General features: G+C 47.3%; 1 protein-coding gene across 7 annotated transcripts; it reads left to right on the top strand.

Annotated features, from left to right (window-relative positions):
• The first annotated feature begins 44 nt into the window (after positions 1-44).
• DKKL1 (dickkopf like acrosomal protein 1) lies at positions 45-4,488 on the top strand. 7 transcript variants are annotated; one of them, XM_081515282.1, is made up of 5 exons: positions 45-156; positions 401-575; positions 986-1,126; positions 1,258-1,299; positions 4,096-4,488. In XM_081515282.1, exons 2-5 carry the CDS (start codon positions 420-422, stop codon positions 4,405-4,407), a joined length of 651 nt encoding a protein of 216 aa, XP_081371408.1. In that variant the 5' UTR covers positions 45-156; positions 401-419; the 3' UTR covers positions 4,408-4,488. The 7 variants fall into 7 exon arrangements, with proteins under 7 accessions (XP_081371408.1, XP_081371406.1, XP_081371412.1 ...); XM_081515280.1 differs by having other exon boundaries at positions 1,258-1,350; XM_081515286.1 differs by having other exon boundaries at positions 401-608; positions 961-1,126; positions 1,258-1,350.
• The last annotated feature ends 4,606 nt before the right edge of the window (positions 4,489-9,094 follow it).

Raw genomic sequence — 9,094 nt, 5'->3', positions numbered from 1 at the left:
CGGAGCCCCTCCAACGCTCCAGTATCCGACCTGGGCTCGAGAACAGAACTGTTTGGATTTAACAGTCCGTGGACAGCGGGAGTCTTGAGTCCGGTGACCCGGCTGTGGTCTAGTATAAAGGCAGGGCCCAGAAGAAGGGGCGGGGCGTGGGAGAAGGTGAGGAGGAATGAGATCTGGATACTAATGTGGGAGAAGGAAAGAAATGAGATACTTTGTGTGAGACCGAGCCCTGAAGAGCCGGGTCTGGGGGGAGGGGAGGGCCCGGACTCGACGGAGGATGTTGGAGTAGAAGGTAAGGGGAGGGGGGCAAATGGACGGAGTCTGAGGAGTTTCCGGACCAGGGGTTGGGAAGTGTCCTTGTCTAGGGAAGAGGGAGCTCTGAGCCCTGTCCTCGCCGCAGCCTCCCGGCCCGCCCCGCCATGTGGCACCAGCTATTCCTGTTGCTGCTGCTCTCCTCTGCCTCGGTGCCCCCCTCCACTGCAGCTCCGATCCGCGATGGTGACGTCCAGGAGAGCTCCTCAGGTTTTCTAGGTCTCCAGAGTCTACTCCAAGGCTTCACACGGCTCTTCCTGAAGGTAAGCGGTAGCCTGGGTTGGGGGAAAGAAGAGGTACAGAGAAGAGGAACAGGCGTGACAGATGGTGACTGAGGGATGGAAAGAGTTCAGAGAAGAAAGAGTGGGAGAGGGGTCATGGCCAGGTAGAAAGATAGACAAGGAGAGGGGGAGTCAAGGGGCAGAAAGATGGACGGAAAGACCGAGAGATAGGAAGAGAGGGAGGGAGACAGGAGGAGAGGGCAACAGGGACAGAGAGACAGAAGACAGATGAGGGGGAGGAATAGGAAGGTGATGGGACATATGGGGGCAGGAGGTGACCGAGTTAGGCCCTCAGGATCAGAGGGTGGAGAGGGAAGAGGACCCTAACAAAGCTACAGGTGTCCTAGGGAGTCTGGAGTTTCCATAGCTCACCGATTCCTTCTCTGCCCCAGGATGACCTGCTGCGGGGCATGGACAGCTTCTTCTCTGCCCCTATGGACTTTCGGGGCCTCCCTAGGAACTACCACCAAGAAGAGAACCAGGAGCGCAGGCTGGGAAACAACACTCTCTCCAGTCAGGTGCAGATTGACAAGGTACCTATGCCAGGAAGTCCCTCCTGGAGTCTCCCCACGATCCCTCATGTTGCAGTATCTGGTGGCGGGGCGGTGCGGAAGGCAAAGGAGGAAGACCATTTTGTTCTCACTCTCTCCTCCTGTCCTCACAGGTGACCGACAACAAGACAGGAGAGGTGGTGATCTCTGAAAAGGTGGTGGCATCCATTGAGCCAGGAGAGGGGAGTTTGGAGGGTGATTGGAAGGTTAGGACACACCCCTAGCAAAGTGTCTAAGCCCAAACATTTTCTGTAGTGTAGCAAGAAATGATAGATTAATGAATTGACTCTCCCACTCCTTCTGTGCTGGACTTCCTCTCTCTGGGCCTCAGTTTTGTCATCTGTCAAAAGGGACTAGCCAGCTTTCGTAAATGAGGTTTACAACCTCAGAGATACATCCTCTCTTACTTTAAACCCCAGAGGATTTTGTAAACCAAAGAAAGTGCATTTTTCCCCAAATAAGATTCACCCTCATAAACCTCAAAGAGTGTTTTGATCTCGAAGTACTCAAACCTCCAAGTGTTTTTTAAACTGTCCCAAAGAGCTTGGTAAATCTCTCCCTTGTAAACGTCAAAATGTGATTTTTTAAAATAATTCCTAAGTACTTTATGAACCCCCAATCCTTTGTGCATCTCACCTTCGTAAACCTCTAAGAGAAATGCTGATCACAAAGTGTTTTTTTTTATCCTAAAAAGGTTTAAGAACCCTCAAGGGCTTAGTAAACCCACATGGTTCTCACACACACACTCCCAGTTTTTTATTTTAAAAATTTCAAATCTACAGAAAAGTTAAAAAAAAAAAAAGTACAATAAACGTGTATCCCCTTTCCCACAGAGCGGGGTTTCTCAACAGCATCACTGTTGGCATTTGGGCCATGTAATTTTATTGTTGCAGGGGCTGTCCTGTGCACTATCCAGTGTTTAACAGCATCCTTGCCTCTACCACTGGACCGAAGAGGCACCCACACCCCCTCCAGCTGTGACAACCAAAAATATCTCCTCGACCTGATTTACTACCTGTATAACATTTTACCAGATGGACTTTTTCTACCTTTTTATTTTTGAACCATATGACAGTAAATGATTGACATCACGACACTTCACCCCTAAATCCTTCAGCAGATATCTCCTAAGAATAACACATTCACCTCCATGACCATAGTTCCATTTTTACACCCAAGAAATGTAACATTGATATCCATTATCTCCGGGCTTCCCAGGTGGCTCAGTGGTAAAGAATCCATCTGCCAATGCAGGAGATATAAGAGATTCTGGTTCAATCCCTGGGTCAGGAAGAACCCTTGGAGGAGGAAATGTAAACCCACTCCAGAATTCTTGCCTGGGAAATCCCATGGACAGAGGAGCCTGGCAGACTATAGTAAATGGGGTCACAAAGAGTCGGACACAAGTGATCGACCCAGCATACACACACACACACATCAATTATCTCTGTATTTGTTTTCTAGGGCTGCCATAACAGTCTCAAAGATTGGGTGGCTTCAACAACAGATGTGTATTTCTCATAGTTCTGGAGGCTAGGTGTCCAAGATCAAGGTGTCAGCAAGGTTGATTCCTACTGAGGGCTGTGAGGGAGACCCTGTTCTGTGCCCCTGCCCTAGCTTCTGATGGTTTACTGACAGTTACTTAGTGTTCTTGGTGTGTAGATGCATCAACCCCATCTGTCTTTATCTTTGCATGGGGCTCTCTGTGCATTTCTAGGTCCAGATTTCCCTTTTTCGTAAGAAACTGGTCGTGTTAGATTAGAGCCCACTCTAATGATCTCATCTTAACTAATGAAAGCCACAGTAACCCTATATGCAAAGAGGTCACATTGTGAGCTACTAGGGCAACCTTTTTGGCACCACAGATGAGTTTCATGGAAGACAGTTTTTCCAGAGACTGTGGTGTGGGTGGTTTGGGAGAGGATTCAAACATATTTATTGTACACTTTGTTTCTACTATTATTACTTCAGTTCCACCTCAGATCATCAAGCATGAGATGTCAGAGGTTAAGGACCCCTGTACTAGGGTCCTAATGGACCTCAACACATGAATTGGAGAGCAGGGGAGACACAATTCAATATGTAACCATCTCCTATAAGGCTTCCCAAACCTCAAGCGACTGAAACACAGACTCTGATTCAGTAGGTGGTTTGGGTGGGACTGCTCATTTCCATACCTAACAGGCTCCCAAGTGATGCTGATGCTGTGGGTCCACAGCCTTCACTTTGAGTCACAAGGACCAAACAGACACTGAAATGTCCCTGCTGGACTGAAGGCTGTCCACAAGAGCTCATATGATTTTTGATCCAGGATTCAATCAATTTTGATCCAGGATCACCCATTGCAACCATGGTCATGATTCATTAATCCCAAAGAGCTTGGTACATTTCAGATTACTTTCTAAACCTCAGGGGATGCTTAATCTGGAAGTGCTTTTGAAACTTCCAAAATGTGTTTTCAAACCCAGAGTATATTATAAACGTCAGAGTATTTTTAATTCTAAAACGCAAGTCCTTTGTAAATAAGGCAAAGTGAGCTTTATTGGACTGGCCCAAAAGTTTGGGTTTGTCCATAAGCTTGTATGAAAAGGGCTTTCCTGGTGATTCAGACAGTAAAGAATCTGCCTGCAATGTGAGAGACCTGGGTTTGATCCTGGGGGCGAGGGGGAGATCCCCTGGAGAAGGGAGTGACAACCCACTCCAGTATTCTTGCCTGGGAAATCCCATGGACAGAAGAGCCTGGTGAGCTACAGTCCACGGGGTCCCAAACAGTAGGACATGACTGAGTGATTAACACACTTAGATAGAGCAACCCAAACAAACTTTTTGGTCAACTCTGTAATTCCCAAGGTATTCCATAGGTGGCTGGCAGAGCGGGTTGAGTACGCCGGGGAGCATCCTGAGGCTGACCCTTGGAGTTTGAGAGGGTCTCCTTGTCCTCCCTTCACCAGGTTCCTAAGATAGAGGAGAAAGAGGCCCTGGCGCCTGTCCCGAAGGCCGTGGACAGCTTCCACCCAGAACCCCATCCCCGAGTGGCCTTCTGGATCATGAAGCTGCCACGGCGGAGGTCCCACCAGGATACCCAGGAGGGCGGCCACTGGCTCAGTGAGAAGCGACACCGTCTACAGGCCATCCGGGATGGGCTCCGAGAGGGGACCCGCGAGGACGGACTCGAAGAGGGCACCCAGAGCTCCTCTCACTCCAAGCTGCCCGCCCGCAAGACCCACTTCCTGTATATCCTCAGGCCGTCCCGGCAGTTGTAAGGGTGGGGACCGGGGAACACCTGCATGTACCCTCCACCAGACCCCAAGCACCATATGGAAATTAAACCTTCTCTCCAACAACACTGTCTCCTTCTGGGATCTGTCCCCAGGCCTCAGTCAACCAAGCCTAGCTCTGAGCATGACCTCTGGCTGAGCTGTAAATTCTTGCCAGTGTCTCCAGGTCGTTTCCTCATTCGGATGCCATCTGTCTTCTGAGTGAGCAACTCTGTCATCTCCTCTGTCACCTCTGTCCCGCCTGTACCCTTGGGCTCCATCTCTGTTACCTCCTGCTCTGTGTACCCTCGGGCTCCCAACTCTCACTCCAGTCCTTTCTGTCCACTCTGCATTAGCTTCCTATCACAAACCTAGCAACTTAAAACAGTGCAAATGTATCCTCTCACTAATCCATAGTTCAGAAATCCAAGATGGCTGGGCTGGTCCTCTATGCAGGTCTCACAAAGGCAACATCAAGGTGTTAGCCAACAGGGTTCTTACCTGAGGCCCTGGGATGCCTCTGTTTCCGAGATCATTCAGGTTGTTGGCACAATCAAGTCCCTTGAAGGTTCAACTGAGGTCCCTACTTCCTTACTGGCTGTCTTCTGGGCCACCCACTCTTAGCTCCTGGAAGTCTCTCTCCAGTTCTTGTATGTGGATCCCACACCTCAAATCTCACAAAAATACACAAAAATTTTCTCTGAATTTCCCTTCTGCCCCATTTCCTTTATGCCTTCCTCCTCCTCTTCTAGCAGGAGAGAGTTCTCTGCCTTGAAGGACTCACAGAATTGGATTGGGCCCGCCTGGACAACATATGAAACAGGTTCCAGGAATTAGAGGGGGGCCATCTTTGGGAGATGGGGCTTCCCTGGCAGCTCAGCTGGTAAAGAATCGCCTGCAGGAGATCCTGGTTCAATTCCTGGGTCGGAAAGAGCCCCTAGAGAAGGGATAGTCTAACCACTCTAGTATTCTTGGGCTTCCCTGGTGGCTCAGATGGAAAAGAATCCACCTGCAATGTGGGAGACCTGGGTTCGATCCCTGGGTAGGGAAGATCCTCTGGAGGAGGACATGGCAACCCACTCCAGTATTCTTGCCTGGAGAATCCCCATGGAAAGAGGAGCCTGGCAGGCTACAGTCCATGGGGTCGCAAAGGGTTGGACACAACTGAGCGACTAAGCACCCAGCACAGCATCTTTGGGGGAAGCCATTATTCTGCCCACTGCATGTCCAGACCGTCACCTCCAGCCCCCAACTATGCATGTTCATTTCCATCTCACATCCACACCGCTTGTCTCCACTCTAATCTTTTTTCTTCCTGGCCATGCCCCACAGCTTTGGATCTTGGTTCCCAGACTAGAGATCAAACCCATGTGCCCTGCATTGGAAGTGCACAGTCTTAACCTCTAGACCCCCAGAGAAGTCTTCCTCATTTTTATCTTCTCCTTCCCTCTCAAATCACATGCTGACTCCATCTTGACTCACTCTGTTTCTCTTTCCCTTTGTCCTTCTGTCTGTCCCTCCATGCCTGTCACTTCAGACTCCATCTCTGAGAGCCAGGCCTGCTGCCTCAGCCACCTGGAAACTCACAGTTGCTGTCTTGGGTGCCCTGTCCACTTTGCCCACTCCCACATCCTCAGAGCAACTCCTATTCCCTCCAGAACACCTCCCTCAAGACGCACCATTGAGAAGGCACATCAGGGTCCTTAGGGGCTGGGTCCTGTAGAGGAGGCAGACACAACATGTGCTTTCCCCCCTCGAAGCCCAGGTTCCAGCTGGGATCACCCCGCACAGAGACTCAGTACATTCAGGAAACTAGCAATGTGTGGGTATAAATAAAAGAGAACTTTCTTTGGGGGGGAAAAATGGATATGTGCTCATGGAGAATATCAAAACTTGATTGGCCTTTCCATACCTTCTCTTTATTTTCTCGGTCGAATTGTGGAACATGTGGGATCTTAGTTCCCCAGAGAATGAACGCACACCCCCTGCAGTGGAAGCATGGAGTCTTAACCAGCGGACCGCCAGGGAAGTCCCTCAGTACCATCTTTATGATGCCTCCATATTGCACTGGTACAGCCCAAATCCACCCAATCCATTGAATAAGATTCCATGGTCAACCTCGCCACCCTCTCAGTGATCCACGCCTGAGTTGCCTCTGATTTCCCACCATTACAAATAGTGCTACAATAAACACTGGTAGAGAGCTTCCTGGGGCTTCCCAGGTGGCGCAATGTTGAAAGAATCCACCTGCAATGCAGGAGGTGGAAGAAACCCAGGTTAGAGTGCTGGGTTGGGAAGATCCCCTGGAGAAGGAAATGGCAACTCACTCCAGTATTTCTTGCCTGGAAAATTCCATGGACAGAGGAGCCTGGTGGGCTACAGTCCATGGGGTTGCAAAGAGCCAGACATGACTGAGCACAGCACAGCAGTAGCAGCAAACTCTGTTATATATGCCCCTTTGTGGTCCAGAAGGAGGACAGGATAGGGGGGCTATAATCAGCAAAAGAATTACTAGGTTGTAGGGGATGTATCTACTTATTTTTATTAGGTAGAATGTTCCGACAAGTCTACTCCCTCTAGCAGTTCATACATGCATGCTAAGTTGCTCAGTCGTGTCCAACTCTGCGACCCCATGGACTGTAGCCCGCCAGGTTCCTCTCTCCATGGGATTTCCCAGGCAAGAATACAAGAGTAGGTTGCCATTTCCTCCTCCAGGTAATCTTCCAGACCCAGGGACCAGACCCATGTCTTTTAAGTCTCATGCATTGGCAGGTGGGTACTTTACCACTAGGGCCACCTGGGAAGCCCCCAGTCCATAAGGATTGCATAAACCTTACCACATCTGGCATCTGAGGAAACAGATGTTTGTCTGAAGAACAGCTGAAGTATGCATCCACATGTGATTCAGATACCAGCATTAAGACGCAGGTTTTAAAGTAACTATGATGAATAAGTTCAAAAAATAGATGAAAATACGGAGAATTTCATCAGAAAACTAGAATCTAAAAGAGAGGGGGAAATAGAATAAAAGAGAAGGGAGAGGGAGATGGAATCCAATGTAAATTTTAGAACTTATAAATTTAAAAAATCAGTAGACGAGTTTCCCAGCAGGTGAGACACAGTGGGAAACAGATCAGGAGACAATATCTAGACTGGGGACTTCCCTGGTGGTCCAGTGGAAGTCCACACTTTCAGCGGAAGACTCCACGCTTTCAGTGGACGACTACACACTGTGAATGCAGGGGGCAAAAGTTTGATCCCTGGTTGGGGAATGAAGATCCCACAGGCTGTGCAGCCAAAAATAATAAACTAAAAAAAAAAAAATCTGGATGAATCACTCTGAATAGGATAGAAAATACAGGGCATTTCCTGGTGGTCTAGTGGTTAGGATTCAGTACTTTCACTGCTGTGGATCTGGGTTCCATCCCTGGTCAGGGAACTAAGATATCCCACAAGCCAGAAGGTGCAGCAGAAAAAAAAAGAAACAACTTATATCCAGCTTTTAGGCAAATAGAGAAGGGCAGAGACCATTTTTGTATCTGTTTCTCGACTGTCTTCAGCTCAAAACGATCCTTATGTCATAGTGGGATATTTTGAGGGTGGTATATTCTGCTACCACCCCACTCCAGTACTTTTGCCTGGAAAATCCCATGGATGGAGGAGCCTGGTAGACCCTTCACTGTTTATAATATTAACATACAAAAATCAATTATATCCTTAAACATTATGAACAAAAAGACTTTTACTGAAATTTTAAAAAATATGATTTGAATCAGCATAACAAGCAAAATACCTAAGAATAAACCTAACAAAAGATTTGCTAGATCTCTAAACAGGAAACTATGCTACATTACTGAGAGTAATTAAAGAAAATCTAAATAAATGATTCATAGTAACAGTATTCATGGCTTCCCTGGTGGCTCAGTGGTAAAGAATCAGCCTACCAATGCTGGAGACACAGGTTCAATCCCTGGTTTGGGAAGATCCCACATGCTGCAGAGCAATTAAGCCTGTGCACCACAACTATTGAGTCCATGCTCTAGAGCCCAGGAACTGCAACTACTGAAGCCTGTGCACCTAGAGCCTATACTCCGCAGCAAGAGAAGCCACTGCAATGAGAATCCCTAGCACTTTGAATAGAGATTAGCCCCCGCTCATCCCAACTGGAGAAAAGCCCATGCAGCAACAAAGATCCAGCACAGGAATAAATAAATAAAATTTTAAAACAGTATTCATAATTGCCAAAAAGTAGAAACAACCAATGTCCATTGAGAGTAAAATGGTTCAATTGTGGCATATTCATAGAATGGAATATTATACAACAGTGAAATGAATGACCTACTGCCATAGGATGGATTTTATAAATATAATGTTGAGCAAAAGAGGCGGTCACCTTTGGAGAGACAATAATTAGGAGGAAGTGTGAAGACTTCTGGGCTGGAGGCAATATTCACTTTTTTTATATGGGTGGTTTCATTACAGTATTACTCTATTAAAAGCTTAATTGTCCCATAACTTAGAATTTAGCACTTTATGTATGTTATAAAACATTTTTTAAATTATTTTAGGTTTTACAAAATTATCTTTCTCAAAAAAAAAGGGAAATAAACAAGAACTACTGAAGGAATAAAATGAAAAATAACAAAAATAAAAAAATGAAAGAATAAAATCATACAAATAAATTCAGCAGGGT

The sequence above is a fragment of the Giraffa tippelskirchi genome, chromosome 7 (assembly GCF_054371585.1).
Source record: "Giraffa tippelskirchi isolate mGirTip1 chromosome 7, T2T-mGirTip1v1.2.pri, whole genome shotgun sequence".
Taxonomy (NCBI): Eukaryota; Metazoa; Chordata; class Mammalia; order Artiodactyla; family Giraffidae; genus Giraffa; species Giraffa tippelskirchi.
This window is presented reverse-complemented; position numbering and strand designations above follow the sequence as displayed.

Excerpts from the sequence above, each read along its gene's own strand:
- DKKL1 (XM_081515280.1), top strand. The coding sequence starts at position 420 with ATGTGGCACCAGCTATTCCTGTTGCTGCTGCTCTCCTCTGCCTCGGTG. Across the intron at positions 1,127-1,257 it reads GTCAGGTGCAGATTGACAAG|GTGACCGACAACAAGACAGG; the intron begins GTACCTATGCCA and ends CTGTCCTCACAG. Across the intron at positions 1,351-4,095 it reads GTTTGGAGGGTGATTGGAAG|GTTCCTAAGATAGAGGAGAA; the intron begins GTTAGGACACAC and ends TCCCTTCACCAG.